General features: G+C 43.1%; 2 protein-coding genes across 5 annotated transcripts; one reads left to right on the forward strand and one right to left on the reverse strand.

Moving 5' to 3' along the window:
- The first annotated feature begins 1,299 nt into the window (after positions 1-1,299).
- LOC135541799 (inositol polyphosphate 1-phosphatase-like) lies at positions 1,300-12,466 on the forward strand. 4 transcript variants are annotated; one of them, XM_064968190.1, is made up of 8 exons: positions 1,300-1,410; positions 1,539-1,626; positions 3,915-3,987; positions 4,240-4,461; positions 4,622-4,682; positions 4,871-5,077; positions 10,246-10,414; positions 10,803-12,466. In XM_064968190.1, the coding sequence occupies exons 4-8, from the start codon at positions 4,258-4,260 to the stop codon at positions 11,305-11,307; spliced, it is 1,146 nt and encodes a 381-aa protein (XP_064824262.1). In that variant the 5' UTR covers positions 1,300-1,410; positions 1,539-1,626; positions 3,915-3,987; positions 4,240-4,257; the 3' UTR covers positions 11,308-12,466. The 4 variants fall into 4 exon arrangements, with proteins under 4 accessions (XP_064824262.1, XP_064824261.1, XP_064824263.1 ...); XM_064968189.1 differs by having other exon boundaries at positions 1,300-1,626; XM_064968191.1 differs by lacking the exon at positions 1,539-1,626.
- Positions 12,467-12,637: 171 nt separating this feature from the next.
- LOC135541798 (dnaJ homolog subfamily C member 14-like) lies at positions 12,638-25,173 on the reverse strand. The gene is made up of 7 exons (XM_064968188.1): positions 24,881-25,173; positions 22,709-24,264; positions 20,647-20,753; positions 20,147-20,266; positions 19,748-19,908; positions 19,206-19,311; positions 12,638-16,141 (listed from the first exon to the last, which is right to left on the reverse strand). The coding sequence occupies exons 2-7, from the start codon at positions 24,002-24,004 to the stop codon at positions 15,820-15,822; spliced, it is 2,112 nt and encodes a 703-aa protein (XP_064824260.1). The 5' UTR covers positions 24,005-24,264; positions 24,881-25,173; the 3' UTR covers positions 12,638-15,819.
- Positions 25,174-27,859: the final 2,686 nt, after the last annotated feature.

The raw sequence follows: 27,859 nt of genomic DNA on the forward strand, positions 1-27,859 counted from the left end.
TAAGGTGTACCTGTGGATATATTTCAAGGCCTACCTTCAAACTCAGTGCCTCTTTTGATCATGGGAAAATCAAAAGAAATCAGCCAAGACCTCAAAAAAGATTGTAGACCTCCACAAGTCTGGTTCATCGTTGAGAGCAATTTCCAAACGCCTGAAGGTACCATGTTCATCTGTACAAACAATAGTACACAAGTATAAACACCATGGGACCACGCAGCCGTCGTACCGCTCAGGAAGAAGACGCGTTCTGTCTCCTAGAGATTAACATATTTTGGTGCGAAAAGTGCAAATCAATCCCAGAACAACAGCAAAAGACCTTGTGAAGATGCTGGAAAAAGTATCTATATCCACAGTGAAATGAGTCCTATATCAACATAACCTGAAAGGCCACTCAGCAAGGAAGAAGCCACTGCCCCAAAACCACCATAAAAAAGCCAGACTACGGTTTGCAACTGCACATGGGGACAAAGATTGTACTCTGGAGAAATGTCCTCTGGTCTAATGAAACAAAAATAGAGAACTGTTTGACCATAATGACCATTGTTATGTTTGAAGGAAAAAGGGGGAGGCTTGCAAGCCGAAGAACATTATCCCAACCGTGAAACACGGGGGTGGCAGCATCATGTTGTGGGGGTGCTTTGCTGCAGGTGGGACTGGTGCACTTCACAAAATAGATGGCTTCATGAGGATGGAAAATTGCGTGGATATATTGATGCAACATCTCAAGAGAGTCAGGAAGTTAAAGCTTGGTCGCAAATGGGTCTTCCAAATGGACAATGACCCCAAGCATACATCCAAAGTTGTGGCAAAATGGCTTAAGGATGGCAAAGTCAAGGTATTGGAGTGGCCATCACAAAGCCCTGACCTGACTCCGTTACACCTGCTCTGTCAGGAAAAGCTAAGGCTTCCCGAAATGTTTGACCAAGTTGCTGCATAGGTCACCTTTACCTTGGATTAAGCATTAACCTAGGATTGAGCATTTAGAATTGATGCAATGATTATTCTTCTCCCAGACTTCTAAATGTTGTGTTGCATAGCTTTTGTCCAGTCCTTTTACCTTTCTATGTAGATAAAAATATTGGGGATGTAGAATAATTAATTATATGTTGTAGGAAATAAACAGGAGTGGACGCCGTAGACGTCTACTACGCCGTAGACGGGTCCAGAAGTGTTGATGTTCAAATTGTTACATTGTAGCAGTGCTTACTTTTACGCATGCTAAATTAGGTTACATTGTAGCAGCACAGAACTCTCCACTGGTAGGCTACAGTAAGCACTACGTTCTAAACTCCGCCCTCGTCTGAGCAGGAAAAGCTTCCACGAGCTGTGGAAAATCACCTCGTCCGCCCTTCCCAAACGCAACATCTGCACCGACGTCATCAAACAAGAAAGGGCAACCCCTTCCCTGAAGTAAGAAATTCAGATCCCCTACATTGGCGTTTTGCCCATAGTGCATTTGTTTTTGTAGCCGATTGTAGACTAGCCTACACGGCTTTACGCTCATTCTGGAAATCCCCACCCTGTGTGCATTGACACAGGAAACATCTGCAGTGATAGTAACAGGCCAGCTTCGAAGGGCGATAGACGAGAAAAGACCAAAGTACGAATCAGCCGGAACCTTTCCCGGTAAGAGTAGAATAAACTACAATTATTTTATATTTCACTTAGGGTAGCATCCACTGTTGATAGTATTTTTTATATAAAGACATGTCTTAATTACTAGATCAGATAATCTACTCAAGTGCGGAGTGGCTGGGTTGATCGTTTTTTTTCTGCTACTACGGTAAAGAACGACAGCTACGTGAAATATGAGCACGTACAGTAAGTAGCCAACAGTATATTCGGACCCCTATTCAGACCCCTTGACCTTTTCCACATTTTGTTACAGCCGTATACTCAAATTGATTACATTCATGATCTAAACACAATACCATATAATGACTAAATGAAAACATGTTTGCAAATGTATTACATTTCTACAAATTGGTTGATTGGAGTTTACCTGTGGTAAAATCAATTGATTGGACATGATTTGGAAAGGCACACGCCTGTCTATATAAGGTCCCACAGTTGACAGTGCATGTCAGAACAAAAAACCAAGCCATGAGGTCGAAGGAATTGGCCATCGACCTCCAAGACAAGATTGTGTCGAGGCACAGATCTGGGGAAGAGTATCAAAACATTTATTCATCATTGAAGGTCCCCAAGAACACAGTGGCATTCGTTATTCTTAAATGGAAGAAGATTGGAACCACTAAGACACTTCATAGAGCTAGCTGGCTGGCTGCCTGGCCAAACTGAGCAACCGTGGGAGAAGGGCCTTGGTCAGGGAGGTGACCAAGAATCCAATGGTCACTCTGACAGAGCTCCAGAGTTCCTCTGTGGAGAAGCTTCCCGAAGGACAACAATCTCTGCAGCACTCCACCAATCAGGCCTTTATGTTAGAGTGACCAGACGGAAGCCACTCCTCTGTAAAAGGCACATGACAGCCTGCATGGAGTTTGCCAAAAGGCACCTAGACTCAGACCATGAGAAACAAGGTTCTCTGGTCTGATGAAACCAAGATTGAACTCTTTGGCCTGAATGCCAAGCTTCACGTCTGGAGGAAACCTGTCACCATCCCTACGGTGAAGCATGGAGGTGGCAGCATCATGCTGTGGGGATGTTTTTCAGCGGCAGAGACTAGGAGACTAGTCAGGATCGAGGGAAAGTGAACGGAGCAAAGTACAGAGAGATCCTTGATGAAAACCTGCTCGGGACCTTAGACTGGGGCAAACGTATACCTTCCAACAGGACAATGACCCTAAGTACACAGCCAAGACAATGTAGGAGTGGCTTTGGGACAAGTCTCTGAATGTCCTTGAGTGGCCCAGCCAGAGCCCGGACTTGAACCCGATCTAACATCTCTGGGGAGACCTGAAAATAGCTGTGCAGCGATGCTCCCACATCCAACCTGACAGAGCTTGAGAGGATATGCAGAGAAGAATGGGAGAAACTCCCCAAATATAGGTGTGCCAAGCTTGTAGCGTCATACCCAAGAAGACTCAAGGCTGTAATCGCTGCCAAAGCTGCTTCAAGAAAGTACTGAGTAAAGGGTCTGAATATTTATGTAAATGTATTATTTCAGTGTCTTATTTTTAATAAATAGAAAACAGTTTTTGCTTTGGCATTATGGGGTATTGTGTGTAGATTGATTGGGGGGGGGGCTATTTAGCCCATTTTAGAATAAGGCTGTAATGTAACAAAATGTGAAAAAAGTAAAGGGGTCTGAATACTTTCTGAATGCACTGTGGATGGAGGTAAGACATTACTGAGTGACTGGCGACACAATTACAATTAGCATTTACAGTGAGTGTATTAAACATTAAGAACCCCAGAATAGCCTCAATTCGTCAGGGCATGGACTACAAGGTGTTGAAAGCATTCCACAGGGATGCTGGCCCATGTTGACTCCAATGCTTCCTTCAGTTGTGTCAAGTTGGCTGGATGTCCTTTGGGTGGTGGACCATGCTTGATACTCACTGGAAACTTTTGTAGTTCTTTGTGTTAGTAAACTGGTGTTCTCTGTGTTAGTAGCCTATTCTTGACTGTACACTCTAGAAGATTGTAATCAGTTTAACTCTTGAATTGTTTGTCTCCAAACAAACAATTTGTTAGCAGGGCCATAACCAGAGAAACACTGGCTGTACAAAAATACCCAATGGGGCAACCACACAGCTGCCTCAACGTGCCCAAATGCCAAAGATTGTTTTGACTTAAAGCAGTGAGGACGAACCAGAAAGATCAGTTTTAGGCTACTGGACTTCTTTGAAGTTTTTGTATGTGGATACAGTTTTCATGTGGATAGAGTGCGTGGCTTCATTAAAAAGGTTAGGTAATTTCTTATTAAATGGGCTCATTCTTTTCCTTTGCAGTCACGTAGAGATGTCCTGGTTTCATCATTTGAGAGGCTATAATTAGGTGTGGACCCCGAGTAGACAACCTCAGGTAATTCAGTCAATTGCTTCATTATAACCCCTACAGAGAATCTTTGACATCTTCAAGATCCTTTCCCCATTGAGAGAAGCTATGGCCCACTACTATGCTGTGGCAAAAAAAAAAAAATTTTTTTTGTAACCCCTCAGTTCAGCCACGCTGTGGCACATGTTTTTTGGAAAACACCCTCTTCCAGAAACTCTGACCCCATATCTAAGGCCCCTCTAGCCTACACATAGGTATTTAATGTGTTAACCCTCTCAGGTCAGGTGTCAGTTAGGTATGGCTGATCTGCTGAAGCTGCTGCTGCGTGTGGCAGAGAAGGCGGCCAACGTGGCCCGCGTGTGCAGGCAGGAGGCCCCTCTCTTCCAGCTGCTGGTCCAGGAGAAGACTGGGGTGGACAAGAACAAGAAGTTTGTCCAGGACTTCAAGACGCTAGCCGATGTGGTAATCCAAGAGATGATCCGCCATGATGTTGGAGCTCAGGTACAGGAACCAAAACACTTCCCATGTTATCATGATGAGGATTGTTTCATGGCTGAAATCCAGGCAACCCTCTTGAAGGATTTGTGGCATATCCCTCTCTAGTATGATAAAATGTTTATGGCAACCCTAACCCCTAACTCCTTATCCTGTTTTACCTTAGTTTCCCGAAATCATTGATCATATACAAGGAGAGGAGTCTAACAAGTTTGAAAATGGACGAGGTTAGTAGAAACAGCATCCCCAATTACTATTATTACTATGAAACATATACAGCTACTTGGGTAATAAGTGTTACTTACTACACAGATAGATGAGAGCAACAATTCCACTCTACCATCTAATTTTTGAATAACACTGGACTTGTCAACTACCTGTTGGCTCTGTGTGTTTGTTCATGCGTGCGTCCCAGGTGAGAGTGTGATAGTCACAGTGTGTGGGACAGAGAAGGAGACGGCCGCGTTGCTGGCCACGGTGCTGGATGGGGACCAGATGGCGGCGACTCTCCTGGCGTGTGCCATCCACCAGGATGCTACGCTCACACTCACAGACACGGGCACAGACGACCTCCACATACCCCTCAGCCCCTCTGACCTGGGCATCTGGATTGACCCCATCGGTAATACCTGACCAGGAGTCACTATTTTAAAACCCGATTTGTTGTCTTCATAGACATACTTGGAATGATATTATGGATAATGTTAGAAGGGATGTGTGAGCACTGAGCAGATCCACTTATTGTGTGGTGTAAATACTACACAAATTCCAGGGCAGAGATTTGTCCTTGTGTTAGGAGTGTGTATTGGAGGCGAAGTCAGGTGCAGGAGAGCAGAGTTTAGTGAACAGGCATACTTTTTATTCCGGTCATTGGACCGCACAAAGTAACGTAAAATGTGCCCAACACTTTGTTTTTGCATTATTTAAACTACATTGAACATGTTTCATTGTTTACTTGAGGCTAAATTGATTTTGATGTATTATATTAAAGTTAAAATAAGTGTTCATTCAGTATTGTTGTAATTGTCATTATTACAACAACAAAAAATAAAAAAAATAATAATCAGTATCAGCGTTGAAAAATCATAATCGGTCGACCTCTCGTGGACACCTGCTTGTCGAACATCTCATTCCAAATTCATGGGCATTAATATGTAGTTGGTCCCCTCTTTGCTGCTATAACAGCCTCCGCTCTTCTGGGAAGGCTTGCCACTAGATGTTGGAACTAGAGGTCGACCGATTATGACTTTTCAACGCCGATAAGATGCCGATTATTGGAGGACCATAAAAGCAGATACCGATTAATCGGCTGATTTATTTATTTGTAATAATGACAATTACAACAATATTGAATGAACAATTATTTTAGCTTAATATAATACATCAATAAAATCAATTTCGCCTCAAGTAAATAATGAAACATGTTCAATTTGGTTTAAATAATGCAAAAACAAAGTGTTGAAGAAAGTAAAAGTGCAACATGTTCCATGTAAAATATGTGCCATGTAAGAAAGCTAACGTTTCAGTTCCTTGCTCAGAACATGAGAACATATGAATGCTGGTGGTTCCTTTTAACATGAGTCTTCAATATTCCCAGGTAAGAAGTTTTAGGTTGTAGTTATTATAGGAAATATAGGACTATTTCTCTCTATACCATTTGTATTTCATTAACCTTTGACTATTGAATGTTCTTATAGGCACTTTAGTATTGCCAGTGTAACAGTATAGCTTCCGTCCCTCTCCTCGCTCCTCCCTGGGCCCGAACCAGCAACACAACAATTAGCGCGCGCTAACTAGCTAGCCATTTCACTTTGGTTACACGAGCCTCATCTCGGGAGTTGATAGGCTTGAAGTCATAAACAGCGCAATGCTTGACGCACAACGAAGAGCTGATGGCAAAACGCACAAAGTGCTGTTGGAACGAATGTTTACGCGCCTGCTTCTGCCTACCACCGCTCAGTCAGATACTTGTATGCTCAGGCAGATTATATGCAATGCAGGACACGCTAGATAATATCTAGTAATATCACCAACCATGTGTAGTTATAACTAGTGATTATGATTGATTGTTTTTTATAAGATAAGTTTAATGCTAGCTAGCAACTTACCTTGGCTTACTGCATTCGCTTAACAGGCAGCCTCCTTGTGGAGTGCAACGAGAAAGAGGCAGGTCGTTATTGTGTTGGACTAGTTAAGGTTGCAAGATTGGATCCCCCGAGCTGACAAGGTGAAAATCTGTCGTTCTGCCCCTGAACAAGGCAGTTAACCCACTGTTCCTAGGCCATCATTGAAAATAAGAATGTGTCCTTAACTGACTTGCCTAGTTAAATAAAGATTAAATAAAGGTGTAAAAAAATGATATTATTATATTTAAAAAAAAATGTTTAAATAGTCAAATCAGTGCCCAAAAATACCGATTTCTGATTGTTAATGAAAACTTGAAATCGGCCCTAATTAATCAGCCTAATTCCGATTAATCGGTCGACCTCTAGTTGGAACATTGCTTCGGTGACTTGCTTCCATTCATCCACAAGAGCATTACTGAGGTCAGGCACTGATGTTGTGCGATTAAGCCTGACGGACAGTCGGCGTTCCAACTAATCTCAATGGAGTTGAGGTCAGGGCTCTGTGAATGCCAGTCAAGTTCTTCCACAACGATCTCGACAAACCATATGGCCAGATGGTGAAGTGTGATTCATCACTCCAGAGAACGCGTTTCCATTGTTCCAGAGTCCAATGGCGGCGAGCTTTACACCCCTCCAGCCGACGCTTGGCATTGCGCATAGTGATCTTAGGCTTGTGTGCGGCTGCACGGCCATGGAAATCCATTTCATGAAGCTCCCGACGAACAGTTATTGTGCTGATGTAGCTTCCAGAGGCAGTTTGGAACTGTGTAGTGAGTGTTGCAACCGAGGACAGATGATTTGTACGCGCTTCAGCACGCGTGTGTCCCGATCTGTGAACTTGTGTGGTCTACCACTTCGCAGCTGAGCCGTTGTTGCTCCTAGACGTGTCCACTTCACAATAACAGCACTTACAGTTGACCGGGGAACCTCTAGCAGGGCAGAAATTTAATGAACTTGTTGGAAAGGTGGCATTCTAGGTGCATGGGATGCAAACTGCTGAGGGCCCAAAAAGGTGACAATTTGTTTTTTTTGCACTGAAACATGCAAAACAATCCCTGCTAGGGGGAACTGCAGGTTAACTAATTAACCAACAAATAATGTGATCTACATGATCAGTCTCTGTGTGTAAAATAAAGTGGTTAATGTGAACCTAACTCACAGCTAAAAAATGTAAAGAAAGCAATCCAATGTTATTTGTTGCCTAGACTTTACTGCAAATGACACTCATCTTGAGAAAAAAACAATACACTAATATTGCAGTTAGCCATGATAGCTTTTATAATAGAACGCTTGTGACCACACACATTAATATTGTACTTGGGAGAAAAAAACCCATCTATAGGTAGAAATTAAATTAAACAAACGGGCATTCTATTGTTTTCTCTATTATAGAGGCTACATGTGTGCAAAAATAACATTCACTGAGAAAAAAAGTATAATCTCCCTCACTCACACAGGTATTACTGTCAAGTTCAACACAACAAAAGCAATATATTTGCAATATATTACATTGTACACTTTCTGCCTGTAGACATCTGTTCTACAATGTGCCAGCAAAAGTGAGAAAGAGGGAAAGTGTGTGGTGTTACTTTCACCTCTATAGTGGCATCCAGTTTAAGCCAGGCCCAGCTCCAGCTACACTTGATCCCTGAATCCACTTGTTTAACAAGCAACGCCTCATTTTCACCTCATTCTGAAAATTAACTGCATACTGTAGAGTGCAAACATTAGTTAACAGATAGTGAGTGGTTAGTTAGTTAACATTTCACAAAGGATCTAGTAAGGAACTAACCCGTTATAGCTTGAGGAATGGCAAGGAGTCGTATACCAGTTAATTAAACCTCTTGGAACTCTAGGGGCAGTATTGTCATTTTTGGAGAAAATATGCTAGAAAATATGCTAGAATATGCATATAATTGACAGCTTTCGATAAACACTAACGTTTCCAAAACTGTAAAGATATTGTCTGTGAGTATAACAGAACTCATGTTGCTAGCGAAAGCCTGAGAAAAATCCAATCCTGAAGTGCCCCAGGTTTTGAAAGCGCTGCGTTCCAATGACTCCCTATATGGCTGTGAATGTGAGCTTACGCTTTCTACGTATTCCCCAAGGTGTCTACAGCATTGTGACGTAGTTTTATGCATTTCTGTTGAAGAATAGCCATATGGGGGCACATTGCGTAAGTGGTCACATGGTGGCTCTGAGAGAGATTCTAGCGTAAAGTACAGAGGTAGCCATTACTCCAATCGGTCCTAGAGAAAAAGGAATTGTCCCGAATGATATATTATCGAATAGATATTAGAAAAACACCTTGAGGATGGATTCTAAACAACTTTTGCCATGTTTCTGTCGATATTATGGAGCTAATTTCGAGAAAAAAATTGGTGTTGTGGTGACCGCAATTTCCGAACAAAAGGAGCTGTTTCGACCAACAAAAATAATATTTTGGGAAAAAATGAACTTTGGCTATCTACCTGTGAAAACATCCGAAGTTCATCAAAGGTAAATTATTTAATTTGATTGCTTTTCTGATTTCCGTGACAAGGTTGCCTGCTGCTAGCAAGGCATAATGCTATGCTAGGCTATTATAAACTTACACAAATGCTTGTCTAGCATTGGCTGTAAAGCATATTTTGAAAATCTGAGATGACAGGGTGATTAACAAAAGGCTAAGCTGTGTCTCCAATATATTTCATTTGTCATTTTCATGAATAGGAATATTTTCTAGGGACATTTATGTCCGCTGCGTTATGCTAATTAGTTTCAGGCGATGATTACGCTCCCGCATGCGGGTTTGGGAGTCGCTAGAGGTTTTAATAATATAGCGAATTGGTTTTATATATATATATATTTTTTTTAACTAGGCAAGTCAGTTATTTACAATGAGCCTAGGACCAGTGGGTTAACTGCCTTGTTCAGGGTTAGAACGACACATTTCTACCTTGTCAGCTCGGGGATTCAATCTAGCATCCTTTAGGTTACTGGCCCAACGCTCTAACCACGCTGCCCCAAGGTTACTAATGTTAGCTCATCTGATGTTGTAACGTTAGCTGTCTGACTTTATTAGCAAGTTCAGTTTCACACCATAAACTCAAATTATTTCATCAGATAAATTGGCTAATGTTGCTCAACATTTCTCTGGCTAGCTAACGGAGAATTCGATCCAGCAAGCAAGATACTTAACAATGCTAATGCTTGTTCCACCACTTTCTCCCGTACTTCAAACTTTCCAACTGTTAGTAGTTCTTCGGGTTACAGCTCATGAAGTACGCTTCATCGCCTTCTCACCCCTGTCTCTGTGGTCAGGCTTCTCACCTAACATTACCTCTTTCTTACGGTTCAGGGGACACGCTGCTCTGACTGGCAAGCTGCCTTTCCAGAGCGCGCGCTGATGCTGTAACTAGCACATTGTCTCTTCTTCCTTCAGTTGCGTGCTGCGCTGCATTCTGTTTGCTATGTGGACGATTGGCAGAGCCTTAGATACAGCCAGAATTGCTCCAAAACGCACATCACTCGTTTGTTTACAGCCAGTGGGGATCCAACCCCCACTCCTCTTAGTTTGCATTCCCGTACACTTATCACCGAATCCACTCATTTGAATGGATGTCCACATACTTTTGTATATATAGTGCATGTTGTTTCTATGTGTTTGGTTTTCGTTCAGATGCCACTAGCCAGTACATTGAGGGTCGTGAGGAGGTGGTGGTGGAGGGCTGTCTCTGTCCTTCAGGTCTGCAGTGTGCCCTGGTCCTGATCGGGGTATACCTCCGCGCCACTGGGGAACCCGTTATAGGGGTCATAAACCAGCCCTTCAACCACAAAGACCCAACAGGGTGAGACTCTTACTTTTCTATTATTTATCTATTTTCTTTCTCTCTGAATTGTTGGGAAGGGCTTGTATTTAAGCATTTCACTGTTAGTCTACACCTGTTGTTTACAAAGCATGTGACAAAAACAATTGGATTTGACTCTAGAACCAGAACAGCAATCATTTTGACACCAGGGTTAGGGTCAATGCTATTTAAGTTGTTGATTAAATTACCAATTTCTTTCAAGTTAAGTATTGGAAAAGGTATTTTCATTTGCAATTACTATTTTCAATCCACTTACTGAATTTAAATAGAGTTAACACAGAAATAACATACTTAGTAATGCTCAGACCTCACCATCTAAGCTTCCTTTAATGACATTTGGTTGATGTGATGTGCATATTTGTTGCAGCTGGAAGGGGAAGCATTTCTGGGGTGTATCATGTGGGAGTGTCAAAGCCTGCTCGGTGCTCCGACCTAAAGAAAGACCTGCGGAATGTCCAGGACTATCGGTGGTGCTGAGCTCCAGTGAGAAGCAGGCGGTGAAGGAGGCCTTGGCCCCTCTGTGTGGGCCTGACAGGCTTATGTATGCCTCGGGGGCCGGATACAAGATCCTGTGTGTGATCCTGGGCCTAGCTGACATCTACGTCCTCTCCGAGGGCAGCACCTTCAAGTGGGACTCCTGCGGCCCCCATGCCCTGCTCCTTGCACTGGGTGGGGGGATGCTGGACCTTAAAGAGTGCCTCCGCTTCGGCCACTGTGAGGGGGGGCACCATGACCAGGGGGAACTGACCTACCACCAATCCCACTCAGAGAGCCCTGGGGCAGACCGCTGGGCCAACCAGGGTGGCCTGGTGGCTTACCTAGACTGTCAAATGCTTCATAGGGTTATTGGGGAACTGAAAGGCACGTTTTAAAGGAAGAGGCATTGATTATGGTGAAGGGCACAAGTAGCAGTATCATTGCTTATAATGCTGCTTAATATGTCAATTTTTGGAGGAGTTGTGTTTAAAAAAAATCTATGCTGTCAGTTATTTTGTAAAAGCTAGATGTATATGCAAATATATAGTAAGGAATGTAAAATGGTTAAACTATCTACAGTAGCTGGTATGTTAAAGGTGTTTCGTAAAGGATTAAGCTGTCTCGAACTTCTACAGTTACTGGTTTTCTCATTGACAGGAAGTGTGTTGGTGGCAAACAAATCTAACTTCAGGAAAGATCTGGGTGCTGTTTAAGTAAAACTTATTCCAAAGCAAGATAATCAGGATCGAGAGACTGGTATGAATGGGAACAAGCATGGTTCAGGGAACAGTAGCACACACTGTGTAGCTGAAACATGCTTTTTGTCTCAGTCATACCAAAATGTGGCACATGGCTATAACCTTGCTTTTGATTGGATAAGGATCTCTGTTGGACTTACCTGAATATTACTTGATGGCCTAGTTGAAGTTGTGGTATAGTGGGACAGGGAGACATAGTAAATATCCCAAGTGTCCCCCCCCCCCCCTTGACAGAAGCACTAATGGGGTGTGAGAGTGGAGAGGACTCAAATAAACTGACTTCTGGGAATCTGCAGCGGCCCAGAAAAGGCCTTTTATGGAAAAGAGGTGCATTTTACACTGTTTCCATAGCTCTAGCTGTATGACTTAAGATAAATCAGAGCAGAGGATGGAAAAACACGAGGTGCAGCAATCAACAATTAAACAGGGGCTAGTGTTCATTTACTGTAAATGAAGGATTAAACCCCTTTAAGGAAAGGAGGGGAACTGTCACACGGCCAGGTTAGTGGATCTATTGAGATGTAGCAGAATTCAGGGGTATTTAAACCTAGTCAGGTACTCCATTTATAGAATAAAAATAGTTACATGATTAGGTTTGTTCAACATAAGTCCACCTGTCCTGTGGAGATTCTTTTTTATTATTTTCCACAACTATCACTTGCACCACTTCATTGGCACACCCAAGCATCTATTGGGATGCGGTCCAAAGTGGTTGTCATTACTAAATATGGCTGTCTATGGTCTTCCACCAGAAAAGCATGATGACCACTTGTGTATAAAGACTGGTTTGATCTACTGTATGTTTAAAATTTGTGTATTGTAAAACACCATTTCATGAGTGTGCTCCAGAAGTGCCATTAGCAGGTCCCCTGGTTTATACTCCATTGGAATTATCCAGCATTCTCCTGTCTTGTGAGTCAGAATTTGAAGACGGAATTCAATCTACAAAACAATGAAAATCCATTCATCCATCTGAAATCAACTTTACTTTGAAATCCAGACAAAAGGAAAATCAACTGAACACTGATGTTTCACAATTGTAATAAACTCTTGCCAGCAAACTCATTTTCCTACCCAAAAAAACGGAAAAAAAATGCAAGTGCCCCGCACATTTAACCCTGATGATTGTCTGATTTTTTTGCAATATTTGTTTTTGCATATACGGTTTAAAAATATCTCAAAAACAAATTATAATCTGCGATATTGGCTCTTCTTCCACATCGGGAGCCCTTAGTTGATTTGCCGCTTTAGACTGCTACTTAAGCCATACATTCTCAAGTCAACTAGGGTATCTAATAATATGACAGTATTGACAATTCAGACTAAAACAGGTTAAATTAAACCTCTAATACCTCCACAAAAAAATAAAAAGCAAGTGGACAATTGCACTGAAAACATTTTTCACTTCAAGGAGAACAAATAAACATGCGCAACAAGGGACCTAGGCCCTTTAAAATCAAAGCTACAACCCATCTCCCAACATCCATAGAATAACACAAATCAAAAAGGTAAAATGGAACCGATACCTGGGCAGGGCACATATTCATAAAGCGTCTTAGAGTAGGAGTACTAATCTAGGATCAATTTAGCCTTCTTGATCCTAAATGAATAAGATTACATTGAAAGGCCTGAACCTAGATCAGCGCTCCTACTCTGGGGTTATCGATAGATATGGAATCAGACCTATTAACGTTTGAATGTTTTATCTCCTTCACTGGAACCTAGACCTGTGGCTTATAAAAGGAATTAGTTGATCAACTTTCACCACATTTATTTCCAATACTGTATCTCCACAGGAAAAACACAATGATTCGCCATAATGAGTACAGGCAGATTGTTAGAGATCTGAATACTATCCCTCTTCAATCTGGAGCATACTGACTAATGAGAAAGGGGCAAAAGAGGGCAGTGGTAGCTTTTCTTTGAAATAAAAAGTGGTGGTAGGACTGTTAGTCTTGATATTCAGCGGATTGCATCTTGACATTCTCTTGAGCCACAGGAACAACACGATGCCTTCTAGACAGGTCCCCTGGTTTCTGCTCCATTGGAATTATCCAGCATTCACCTGTCTTGTGAGTCGGAACTTGAAGATGGAATTTAATCCACATAACTCACAAAACAAACATTGTCCATTCATCCATCTGAAATCAACTTTACTACAAAATCAACTGAACACTGATGTTTCACACCAATACTTAGGGACTGCAAGTAGTAAATAGCCTAGGTCCTTGACTCACAATATAACCGTCTGGATTTGAATACGAACCTGCTAACCTCTGATGCCTCAAAGTGATTCTAAGTGGGCTTCAATGTGTTGAGACAGATTAAACATACAGTATTCACTGTAGCTAGACGGAGTTGATACACTACATGGCCAAGAGTGTGTGGATGCCTTTTCAAATTAATGGACTCAGCAATTTCAGCCACACCCGTTGCTGAGGGGTGTATAAAATCAAGCACAAAGCCATTGGCAGTGGAATGGCCCATACTACAGAGCCAATTGACTTTCAACAAGGCACCATCATAGGATGCCACCTTTCCAACAAGTCAGTTTGTCAAATTTCTACCCTGCTAGAGCTGCCCCAGTCAACTGTAAATGTTGTGATTGAGAAGTGGAAACATCTAGCAGCAACAACAGTTCAGCCGCAAAGTGGTAGGCCACACAAGCTCACAGAATGGGACTGCTGAGTGTTGAAGCGCGTAGCATCATGGTTGCAACACTCACTACCAAGTTCCAAACTACCTCCGGAAGCAACGTCAATCACGCTTCATCATCTGCCAGGAGAACGCTACCTACCCGAATGCATAGTGCCAACTATAAAGGTGGAGAAGGAATAATGGTTCAAGGCTCTTTTTCATGTTTCAGGCTAGGCCCCTCAGTTCCAGTAAAGGGAAATCTAACGCTTCAGCATACAAGGCCATTCTAGACGATTCTGTGCTTCCAACTTTGTGGCAACAGTTTATGGAAGGCCCTTTTTTTTTCAGCATGACAATACCCCCGTGCACAAAGCAAGGCCCATACAGAAATGGTTTGTCGAGATCGGTGTGGAAGAACTTGACTGGCCTGCACAGAGCCCCGACCTCAACTCCATACAACATCTTGGGATGAATAGGAACGCCGACTGCGAGCCAGGCCTAATCGCCCAACATCAGTGCCCGACCAAACTAATGCTCGTGGCTGAATGGAAGCAAGTCCACACAGCAATGTTCCAACATCTAGTGAAAGAGTGGAGGCTGTTATAACAGCAAAGGGGGACCAACTCCCTATTAATGTCAATAATTTTTGAATAAGATGTTCAACGAGCAGTGTATCTCTATGTTTGGCAGGGAGCATACTTGCACTCTAAATCAGGTGCAAAAGCATTCCCCACAAACCTACTTCCCAATACAAGGTAGTGACAAACTTTCGCTCTAACTTCATTCAAAGCAATAAAAATGACAGAAAAGCAGTTGCTCAAATGATAACCTAACCATTTATCAAAGAAGGCAACAGGCGGAAGGAAGGATGTGTACAAGCAGTAACAGGCAGAGGAGTCCTCTCTCTGGACAGTCTTCTCCCAGGATTCAGCTTGAGCAGTTAAATTCAGAAATGAATCAATTCTGATTGGCTTCTTCTAGCCATGTCCCTCTCAAACACAAATGCACAGAGACCTGAAGCAATATTACATTACCATATCCCCAAAAATGTATCACAAAAGTCTCAAGGACTAAAAGAGTCCAATGGCATGTAATCGTGTATGCAGAATTGTGCAGGAAAGTAAGACCTAAGGAAATGTGTTTGCATTATAAGCAATAGGCTTGTGATTTCAGTGGCATGGCTACAGCTGTTTCATCAAAGAAGAAAACAAATGAGAGTGGGAGAAGCAGAAATACTGCCACCTCCTTACCCCAAATATACTTAAACGGAGTTAGTTTCTTCTTCTTATACATGGTCCAGTCTCATCTCTGGCTTGGGACCTATGTGTTGTCAGTCATTGATTCGGGTGGTAGCCCCGACCAGTGTGAATCTTCCTGAGCTCGAGTGATCCTTCGTCTCATGTACAGTAAGGGGAGGTCCGGGCTCGCTGACAGACAAGCAAGAAGACAGATATGGCCATGTGTAGAGTGTCCCTGTGTTGCTATGATGACGTATCACAACAATGGCCGCTCTCACCTCTGGAAGGGCTTGCGCACTTTCTTCTTCCTGCGGGGTGGAGGTTTGCCTCCGCTATCAGCCCACGTCTCGCTGGGCTCTGGCCGGGGCCCCCCAGGAGGCATGAAGAAGCCAGTCTGAGGTGGAGGAGGGGAGAAAGGTCCACTAGGTCCCAGTCCAGCACCAGAGGGGTGATGGGGGGGCGGTCCTGGGGGAAAGAAACCCCCGTTGGCAGCCATATCAGGGGGAGGTCCCCCCTGGAAGATGCGGTTGAAAAAGTCCTGCAGGTCAGCAGGGTTGGTCGGGCCTGGAGGAGGGTGCTCTGGGCCTGGAGGTGTCCTGGAGATCATGAAAGGAGAGTTACATTAATTTTAAAAAACCAAATAACATTCAAAAAGGAGCACTCGGTGTCTGAGTTTTATTCACGGGACAAACAAAAAACCATCAGAGCCTTGGATAGCCTTTCATTAATTTATTTTTGATACTGTCGCAAAGCTAACTAAAAAGCAGCATTCCCCAAGAGAGGATGGCTTTCATTTCAGCAGTAATAAATTCATGAACTTCTTTGAGGAAAAGATCATGATCATTAGAAAGAAAATTACGGACTCCTCTTTAAATCTGCGTATTCCTCCAAAGCTCAGTTGTCCTGAGTCTGCACAACTCTGCCAAGACCTATGATCAAGGGAGAGACTCAAGTGTTTTAGTACTATATCTCGACACAATGATGAAAATAATCATGGACTCTAAACCTTCAAGCTATATCAGTTTGTCTCTGTGAATGGTTTGTCCTCTGACAAATCAACTGTAAATTTCAGTGTTCCTCAAGGTTCCGTTTTAGGACCACTATTGTTTTCACTATATATTTTACCTCTTGGGGATGTCATTCAAAAACATAATGTTAACTTTCACTGCTATGCGGATGACACACAGCTGTACATTTCAATGAAACATGGTGAAGCCCCAAAATTGCCCTCGCTAGAAGCCTGTGTTTCAGACATAAGGAAGTGGATGGCTGCAAACGTTCTACTTTTAAACTCGGGTAAAATAGACATGCTTGTTCTAGGTCCCAAGAAACAGAGATCTTCTGTTGAATCTGACAATCTTGATGGTTGTACAGTCATCTCAAATAAAACTGAAGGACCTTGGCCTTACTCTGGACCCTGATCTCCCCTTTGACGAACATATCAAGACTGTTTCAAGGACAGCTTTTTTCCATCTACGTAACATTGCAAAAATCAGAAACTTTGTCCAAAAATGATACAGAAAAATAAATTAATCCATGCTTTTGTTACTTCTATATTAGACTACCGCAATGCTCTACTTTCCGGATACCCGGTATTCTTTAAGGAATACCTAGAATAGGATAAAGTAATCCTTCTCACCCCCCCCCCTTAAATGATTTAGATGCACTATTGTAAAGTGGCTGTTCCACTGGATGTCATAAGGTGAATTCACCAATTTGTAAGTCGCTCTGGATAAGAGCGTCTGCCAAATGACTTAAATGTAAATGTAATGATAAAGCACCAAATAAACTTCAGTTAGTACCAAATACGGCTGCTAGAATCCTGACTAGAAACAAAAAATGTGATCATATTACTCCAGTGCTAGCCTCCCTACACTGGCTTCCTGTTAAGGCTAGGGCTGATGTCAAGGTTTTACTGCTAACATACTAAGCATTACATGGGCTTGCTCATACCCATCTTTCCGATTTGGTCCTGCCGTACATACCTACACGTACGCTACGGTCACAAGAAGCAGGCCTCCTAATTGTCCCTAGAATTTCTAAGCAAACAGCTGGAGGCAGGGCTTTCTCCTATAGAGCTCAATTTTTATGGAATGGTCAGCCTACCCACGTGAGAGATGCAGACTCGGTCTCAACCTTTAAGTCTTTACTGAAGACTGATCTCTTCCATGCCGGTGCTCTTCCATGCCGTCCCTAGGAGGGGTGCGTCACTTGAGTGGGTTGAGTCACTGAGGTGATCTTCCTGTCTGGGTTGGCACCTCCCTTGGGTTGTGCCGTGGCGGAGATCTTTGTGGGCTATACTCGGCCTTGTCTCAGGATGGTAAGTTGGTGGTTGAAGATATCCCTCTAGTGGTGTGGGGGCTGTGCTTTGGCAAAGTGGGTGGGGTTATATGCTTCCTGTTTGGCCCTGTCCGGGGGTATCATTGAATGGGGCACAGTGTCTCCTGACCCATCCTGTCTCAGCCTCCAGTATTTATGCTGCAGTAGTTTGTGTCAGGGGGCTAGGGTCAGTTTGTTATATCTGGAGTACTTCACCGGGCTTATCCGGTGTCCTGTGTGAATTTATGTATGCTCTCTCTAATTCTCTCTCTCGGAGGAGGACCTGAGCCCTAGGACCATGCCTCAGGACTACCTGGCATGATGACTCCTTGCTGTCCCCAGTCCACCTGGCCGTGCTGCTGCTCCAGTTTCAACTGTTCTGCCTGCGGCTATGGAACCCTGACCTGTTCACCGGACGTGCTACCTGTCCCAGACCTGCTGTTTTCAACTCTCTAGAGACAGCAGGAGCGGTAGAGATACTCCTAATGATCGGCTATGAAAAGCCAACTGACATTTACTCCTGACGTGCTGACTTGCTGCACCCTCGACAACTACTGTGATTATTATTATTTCACCATGCTGGTAATTTATGAACATCTTGGCCATGTTGTGTTATAATCTCCACCCGGCACAGCCAGAAGAGGACTGGCCACCCCTCATAGCCTGGTTCCTCTCTAAGTATACATCAATAAATTTGATTCGTTACATTCATTCTATTTCCATCTAGCACACCAGGGTTGGGCAACCGGGGGCACATGGGCCGAATGGCCTTGGATCAATCCCACCCGCCAAAAAAAGTAACTCAGTCGGGGTCCCATGTGGGTACGCAGACCCGCGAGCAACTGCGGCCTCTCATAATGAGTTCAGATTTTTTGTGGCCCCACCCCCATCTAGCCTATAGTTAACCCTGATGCAAGTCACATTGAGATTGTTGCCTCTTTTGCCTTGACCAAGAAGAGGCATCATTCACAAGCATCAGAGATGCTTAATAATCTGAAGCTCTGTCCATAAATATGTAACTCTTTCACATGCAGGAGCACCTGCACTGACCAGAGCGTAATTGTATTTCAGAGAACAATCTAATTTAGACCTCTGTGGTCTTTTAGACGGTTGGTCACATAACACCCAGGTTGTGTCCCAATAATCTCTCCTTTCTCACAAAATATGCACTTGTTCCCTTCCCTTCATGGATTTGAAAGGATATGACTGGTATATGGAAACTCCCTCTAGCCCATGCAGACACCAATACAATAATTTTACATTAGTGTGGAGTAGTTTACGATTGCAAACTTCAAGAGGAAAATTAGATTGGAACACAACCCTCAGTGCCCTGGGACCTACCTGTGGCGCTGTGTGGAGTTGCTGTTGTTCTTGGATCCGAAGGAGATGTGGTAGGGAACGCGGTGTGTGTCTGGGGAGATTCCTATCCTCTGGCAGCCAGCCCACTCTGAAAGGTGGGAAAAGGTGACAAATTAATCAATGTGACAATACTGAAGCAAGGGGAAATAGTCAGTCTGACTTTAGGTGTCTTAACATTATTTAGCAGCTTAGAATTCAATTTAGTTGAGGAGCTCTTGAGCCTGTCAGTTGGCTTGTTAAGAGTGCTTTTAGTTTACAGATGAAACAGAAACATCTTTAAGTCAATACATAAAGAAGTATTGCATTAGCATAGATGAGAGCCTAACTATCCATGTGGGTGTCATTACACAGCTTGTCAAAGCAATGGGCTTGTTTGACAGTGGCGATTGCAGACTGACTGATCTACAAATCACTGTGCAGCATAAATAACTTCTCAATATAATTTTTAGATCAATCAGTCAAAATGTACCCACAATGCATTACAGTTTTGATGCTCTCAAAAACTGTCATAGTCAAGCCAGTACCTGTGATGTCGTAGACCTTGCCATCCATGCAGGCAAAGTATGTGATGCGTAGGCCCAGCATGCTGGACTCAGCCCACAGGTCTCCCTCCTCGGCGCTGTGGCGTCTGTTACACTCTGCACAGAACCGAGCCTCCGCAGGCTCCCGGTCCATCTCAAACCTCCTGCACACACAGGGAGGAGTCAGGGCCTAAGCTTTTTGTATGTAACTAATTATTTTGTAAGCAGCAAAATGTACAAATACAATTTTAGTGATTGGGAGTAGTCAGGATAGGTAAATTATATTACTATTCCAATCCCTCACTTTCACAATAGTCTGGTTATAAAAGTATGATACAGATATTATGAATAGATTATTAATAGATTCAAATATTACAGATATTAATACTGTCAGTGATGTACCTGTGCTTGCCCTCACACTTGGTGCACATCATAGTGTTCATAGCTTCCTTCAGGTCATCCTGCAGTTTGGTGAGGAACTCATTCATCGACTTGGAGAGTTCCGTCTTCGCCATGCGCTTCCTGAGGGAGGAGCAGGGAAACAAAAGTCAAAGCCATATCAACTACACCAAACATCCCACCTGCCTTCAGTGCAGTCATATGATCACAGTTTATTGCATTTTAATTAAGTAATAGTCCAGTTTGTGTGCCTTCTACTCATATCATGTATTCTCTCCATGTGTCTGGGTTACTGAGGAACTAAACTAAACTTCCCACAGGCCTTTAAATTGACTATAACATGCTAAGGACCACAGTTAAGGAATGCTTCTCAATCTGTAATCCTATTGTGAGAGGCCTGAGTTCTAACGTCAGATGTTTTTGTTAAAGGTGAAGTCATGTGATCATAGTTTCTTGCATTTGATATAAGTACTGGTCCAGTAGCTTGTGTGTCTTCAACTCACAGCTCGTATTCCCTCCGTGTTTCTGGGTTACTGACGATGTCCCAGGCAGCCCTCAGCACCTTAAAGGCCTCCCCAGCGCGTGGGTGCTTGTTCTTGTCTGGGTGGACCTGAAAAGGGAAAAAAAATACAAACAGAAGGGTACAGCAGAAAACACAACGGAAGAGAGAGAAAAACTAAGGAAGAGACTACTTCTAGTCATTTTCTGATTACATTTCATATTGTGGATTAGAGGTCGACCGATTATGATTTTTTTAACGCCGATACCGATTATTGGAGGACCAAAAAAGCCAATACTGATTAAATCGGCCAATTTTTAAAATGTATTTATTTGTAATAATGACAATTACAACAATACTGAATGAACACTTATTTTAACTTAATATAATACATCAAAATCAATTTAGCCTCAAATAAATAATGAAACATGTTCAATTTGGTTTAATGCAAATAATGCAAAAACAAAGTGCTGGAGAAGAAAGTAAAAGTGCAATATGTGCCATGTAAAAAAGCTAACGTTTAAGTTCCTTGCTCAGAACACGAGAAGATATGAAAGCTGGTGGTTCCTTTTAACATGAGTCTTCAATATTCCCAGGTAAGAAGTTTTAGGTTGTCGTTATTATAGGAATTATCAGACTATTTCTCTCTATACCATTTGTATTTCATTAACCTTTGACTATTGGATGTTCTTATAGGCCCTTTAGTATTGCCAGCGTAACAGTATAGCTTCCGTCCCTCTCCTCGCCCCTACCTGGGCTCAAACCAGGAACACATCGACAACAGCCACCCTCGAAGCATCGTTACCCATCGCTCCACAAAAGCCGCAGCCCTCACAGAGCAAGGGGAACAACTACTTCAAGGTCTCAGAGCGAGTTACATCACCGATTGAAACGCTATTAGTGCGCAACCCACTAACTAGCTAGCCATTTCACATCGGTTACACCAGCCTAATCTCGGGAGTTGATAGGCTTGAAGTCATAAACAGCTTAATGCTTGAAGCACAGGAAAGAGCTGCTGGCAAACGCATGAAAGTGCTGTTTGAATGAATGGTTACGACCACCGCTCAGGCAGACTGCTCTATCAAATCATAGATTTAATTATAACATAACAACACACAGAAATATGAGCCTTATGTCATTAACATGGTCAAATCCGGAAACTATCATTTCGAAAACAAAATGTTTATTCTTTCAGTGAAATACGGAACCGTTCCGTATTTTATCTAAAGGGTGGCATCCATAAGACTAAATATTCTTGTTACATTGAAGGTTGTGCAATGTTATGTCATAATTACGTACAATTCTGGCAAATTAGTTCACAACGAGCCAGGCGGCCCAAACTGCTGCATATAGCCTGACTCTGTTGCACTGACAGAAGTGACACAATTTCCCTAGTTAAAAGAAGTTCATGTTAGCAGGGAATATTAAATATGCAGGTTGAAAAATCTATACTTGTGTATTGATTTTAAGAAAGGCGTTGATGTTTATGGTTAGGCACACATTGGTGCAACGACAGTGCTTTTTTCACGAATAACCGTTTGGTGAAGTAGGCTATGATTAAATGATAAATCAACAGGCACCACATCGATTATATGCAACGCAGGACAAGCTCGATAGACTAGTAATATCATCAACCATGTGTAGTTAACTAGTGATTATGTTAAGATTGATTGTTTTTTACAAGATAAGTTTAACACAAGCTAGCACCTTACCTTGGCTCCTTGCCTCACTCGCATAACAGGTATAATCAGCATAATCAGCCTGCCACTCAGTCTCCTCGTGGAGTGCAATGTAATGGGCCATGATCGGTGTCCAGAAATGGCGATTACCGATTGTTATGAAAACTTGAAACCGACCCTAATTAATCAGCCATTCCAATTAAATCGGTCAACCTCTATTGTGAATATTAAAAAAAAGATGCATGCAGCCATGCACAGCCAAGTGCAAAACTGCTTTGGCGTGTGTTTGACTATAATCGCTACACTCTCCCTTTAATGAATTCCACACATTTTATACACATGTATTCAAAAGATGTAATGCACATCTCATTGCACCCATAAACTCACCTGGACAGCCAGCTGTCTGTAGGCCCTCTTTAGCTCAGCTTCAGTGGCATGGGCCTCCACCCCCAGCACTGTAAAAGGGTCCAGCTCCTCCTCAGGGACTTGAGCCAGCGCCAGCAGTCTCTCCAGCTCCTTCCCAGGTTGGTATCTGCCTGCTCCACCAGGAGAATCTGGGTTCAAGGGGGGCACCTGGGTGGCTCTCCTCCTGAACCAGCTGCTGACCCTCTCCACCAGCGAAGCCACCCTCCTCCATACCCTGGAGTCCTGCATGGCCGTCCACCACAACTGGGCCCTCTCCCCACCCAACCGGACCAGCGTGAACCGGGCCCACTGGAACCCCAGCAGTACCACGGCACAGAGGAGGCTGAAGCAAGTTAGGGAGGCCTTCCGGACCCATTTCACCAACCGAACACTCTTATCCACCAGGACCGCCCCGGCGCACCTCGCCCTCTCCAGCACGCGTTGGGCATCTGCCTTCATCCCCGGCACGTCAGTGACCCTGTTGAGCATCTGTGAGCCCAGGTCGTAGAGGGCCACCCCTCCAACCTCCACGGCCACTCCGCATCGGTGGGTCATGGTGACAATGACCTCTACCACCATGTGGATGCAGGAGATGCACCAGGGGCTGAGCGACTCCGACAGCAGCTCCCAGAAGGCCAAGGCCAGCTGGGTGCCCGTCCGCCGCCGGCCCCGACCCTGTTGATGGTGGTGGTTGCGCCTCCGGGCCTGCTTGTGCCTACCGCCACCCGACGACAGGGAACCTTTAGGGAGGTAGGAGGACGAGGATGACGATGTAGCCTGAGTGTTTTGGTCCGAGGCTGCCCCCCCTCCGCTGTTCCGGGACCGGCCTCTCCTCCCTCCGCCCCCCGAGTTCCTCCAGCCTGTCTCCCCGTTTATGCTTGGCTCCTTCCCTCCGCTCTCCTCTTCATCTCCACCCTCTCCCTCTGTCTCCTCGTTTCCTTCTCTCTCCACATGCACCACCCCCTCCTGTCTTAGAGAGACCTCATTGTCCTCTGAAATCCCACAATCCTCTGATTCTACATCTTCCGAGTCCTCCTGGTTGACTGGGGATTGAATATCCTGAGGGGTAACTTTGATATAGTCAGTCATCTCCTTATTGGGAACTTGTTGTTGAGTTTCCTCCTCATCTCCTCTGACTTCCCACTGGTCGGGCATGGCGGTTGAAGATGGGAGGTGAGGAACACCTGAGAACAGCTCTTCAGGACTCTCCTCAGTTGCCTCTACATTCCATGTCTCTCCCTTCATCTCCACCTCCCCCTCAGCCACCTCTTTCTCCATCTTCCTCCCAGTCTCTTGATTAAAGTTCCAAAAAAGTATCCAATGTCATGTCAGGTGGGGGCCTTGATCCATTCTCACTGACCGCACCTTCTCCGACACCACACCTCAGCAAGGCCAAAGAGTCAGACAAGGACAGATGAATAATACTGCAATGGCAGGCATCATTGTCCTAGGTACCCTACCCAATGCAGACATTGAATCAAGGATCAATCGTTACAATCCTTGGACCCGACTGGCCTCATCTTGTATCTGGTTCTTGCCTGTGGAGAGACAGCAAGTTTAAAAATTAGCCTACCTGTAACACGTTCACTTTCCCAAGCACCAGAACTAGGGGTCTAATCTAAAGTATACCGAAAAGTGAAATCAAACGGGATGTGGAGATAATGCATTAATCGTTGTTGTTGTCAAAGTTCTAACATGTTATTGGCAATGATGTCATATTTGATGGCCACAATATCCACTCAACGAGCTGATCCGCAGCGCCGACATTTTGAAAAGATAAACCAAACTCTTTAGCTAGCCATCTGGTTAACAGCAGTTGCACTAGCTAACTATCTAGAAATGCAATTAATTTATTCTACAAGAAATGACTGGGACGGGATATCAGAGGATAGTTGGGGCAATGTTAGGTTCGAGCTAATAAGTCATGTCGTCACCGTCGCGAACAAAATGACCAACTGTCTCGAAACGAATAGCTAGCTGTCTCGTAGCTAAAACGCTAACTAGCTTACAACATTAGTTTGCTCGTATATAGTTATCTAGCTAATGTAATTTTAATAATATTAACGGTGGATTGTTGACAATGTTATTTTAGCTATTTGACTGCTAACACTGACTGGAATAACATTGGAAAAGATGACCACCAACGCAACTCACCTTTCTCTTCCGTAAAAAGGGAAGGCAAGATTAGATGATACAATGTAGACTAGCTTGAGCCCTGTAACGTTAGCATCGCTCCTATAAAATGATCAAATGTGGGAAACTGATCAATTCTTCTCGTAGAAAGAACATTTATTTATTGAATTGTGAATACAAACTATTATTATCCTGTATTAATAGAGCGTGTTCTTTCTCCTAATTCAAATATACGTTTTTTCTTATTGTGTTCTTGGCTAACGCTGTCCTTGTTGTTTGTCTTACTATTTTTCACTTCCGAGGGAAACAAACCACAACCTCATTTCCGCTGTATTAACCCTATTCTTGCCAGAAAAGAATTGCGCACAAATGTTCGAATTAACTTTTATTGGCCACTGAATGTAAAGAGAAGAAGATGAATGTAACGTTAATCACCGGGTTTCTCTTTATATCAAAGCAATTACATGGGTCTACAATTGTATTATCTTCAAGAAGCCTAGGCCTAATAACGAAATAATAATTCAAAAACTAGAATTGTAAAAGTCAAACTATTTAAACAAAACAAGTAATTGTTTATTCAACAATATAAACATGGATATCATGCAATCACTTTTTCATACTCTCAATCACCATCCACTCTCTCATGTCTGCCTTCTCCACCCACCTACACACTCCCCGGATGCATTGCATTCTCTAGCCTATTTCTGCCCATTCCGGATGCTGTGTGTTCCTCAAGGAGTGTGTGTGCTTGTGTGTGCAAGTAGTCTGTGTGGGCCAAGTGTCTAGTTAGTTAGGCTGGAGATGGATACAGAGGGCACGTGCCCCCTCGGATTTGTCCTGTGGGTTTCCAATCTATCAACCTCATAACTATCGCTGAAGTTGGAGACTTTTATTTCCCTCACCAACTTTAAACATCAACTATCTGAGCAACTAACCGATCGCTGCAGCTGTACATATTCCATCTGTAAATAGCCCACCCAATCTACCTACCTCATCCCCATACTGTTTTTATTTTATTTACTTTTCTGCTCTTTTGCACACCAGTATCTCTACTTGCACATCATCATCTGCTCATTTATCACTCCAGTGTAAATCCGCTAAATTGTAATTATTCACTCCTATGGCTTATTTATTACCTACATCCTCATGCCTTTTGCACACACTGCATATAGACTTTCTTTTTTTCTACTGTGACATTGACTTGTTTATTGTGTTATTGGCTTGTTTATTGTTTACTCCATGTGTAACTCTGTGTTGTTGTCTGTGTCACACTGCGTTGCTTTATCTTGGCCAGGTCGCAGATGCAAATGAGAACATGTTCTCAACTAGCCTACCTGTTTAAATAAAGGTGAAATAAAAATTCAAACATGAAAGATTTTAAAAAATAGCTACCAAGAAGCCATTTTAGGCTATCAATCAGTTAGAGTATCTAGCTTGTCTAACTATCTTAGCTGGCATTCCTGCTGGCAAGGTTGGTAGACTTTATTAATAACTAGATGTACTTTACAATAATCACATTCCTTTCATATTTTACCCAGATTTGAGCAGTGATACATCGAAGCATATTTAGTTTCTTTAAAAAAAGAACCACCAGTCAGGAGGATACAGATAGCTCAAGAGTTATGCTTAGATATACAGAGAAATATAACATTTTCTGTTACATAGAATTAAGCATAATGATTATGGCTCTAGATTGCAGAAAAAAAGCTGATTCGGGTGAAAAATTCTAAATTATCCAATTTACGGATGGGGAATCTAGCACCCTCCGGACCTCCCCCCGCCATCCTCATGTAACTTTTGCCCCCTCAGATTTTTGGGGTGCATGACATCCTTGGATGGATATAATGGAAGTGGGATGGACTGAACACAGTATGGATGTCCTCTGCCTCAGAAGACCAAGAAGTAGAAGACCTCTCAGAATCACCTTTATTTGACCTACAGTCAATCTGATATTTTAAGAGGGCAATCATTATTTCTTATTCATAAGAAAATCAGAATTCTCTGTTCCAATTAGGCCTACTATTATAAGAATTTTAAAAAGTGAACAGTGCATCCGGAAATTATTCAGACCCCTTGACTTTTTCCATATTTTGTTACGTTACAGCCTTATTCTAAAATGTATTACATATTTTTTTTCCCTCATCAATCTACACACAATACCCCATAATGAAAAAGCAAAATTTATTACAAATAAAAAAACTTAAATAAACCATTTATATATGTATTCAGACCCGTTACTCAGTACTTTGTTGAAGCACCTTTGGCAGCGATTACAGCCTTGAGTCCTCTTGGGTATGATGCTACAAGCAATGGGAGTTTCTCCCATTATTCTCTGCAGATCCTCCAGGTTGGATGGGGAGCATCGCTGCACAGCTATTTTCAGGTCTCTCCAGAGATGTTTGATTTGGTTCAAGTTCGGGCTCTGGCTGGGCCACTCAAGGACATTGCAAGAGGCATCACTACAATCCCTGGTTCGAATCCAGGCTATATCACATGTGGCCGTGATTGAGAGCCCCATAGGGTGGCGCACAATTGGCCCAGCATCATCTGGTTTTGGCCGTGGTAGGCCGTCATTGTAAATAAGAATATGTTCTTCACTGACTTGCCTAGTTAAATAACGGTTAAATAAATAAATAAAAAATAAAAAATCATAGCTGTCTTAGCTGTGTGGTTAGGGTCGTTGTCCTGTTGGAAGGTGAACTTTTGACCCAGTCTGAGGTCTTGAGCGCTCTGGAGCAAGTTTTCATCAAGGATATCTTTGTACTTTGATCAGTTCATCTTTCCCTCGATCCTGACTAGTCTCCCAGTCTCTGCCGCTGAAAAATATCCCCACAGCATGATGCTGCCACATCCATGCTTCACCGTAGGGATGGTGCCAGGTTTCTTCCATACGTGACGCTTGGCATTAGAGTTCAATCTTGGTTTCATCAGACCAGAGAATCTTGTTTCTCATGGTCTGACTCCTTCATGGTCTGACTCCTTTATGTGCCTTTTGGCAAA

This window comes from Oncorhynchus masou, chromosome 6 (genome assembly GCF_036934945.1).
Source record: "Oncorhynchus masou masou isolate Uvic2021 chromosome 6, UVic_Omas_1.1, whole genome shotgun sequence".
Classification (NCBI taxonomy): domain Eukaryota; kingdom Metazoa; phylum Chordata; class Actinopteri; order Salmoniformes; family Salmonidae; genus Oncorhynchus; species Oncorhynchus masou.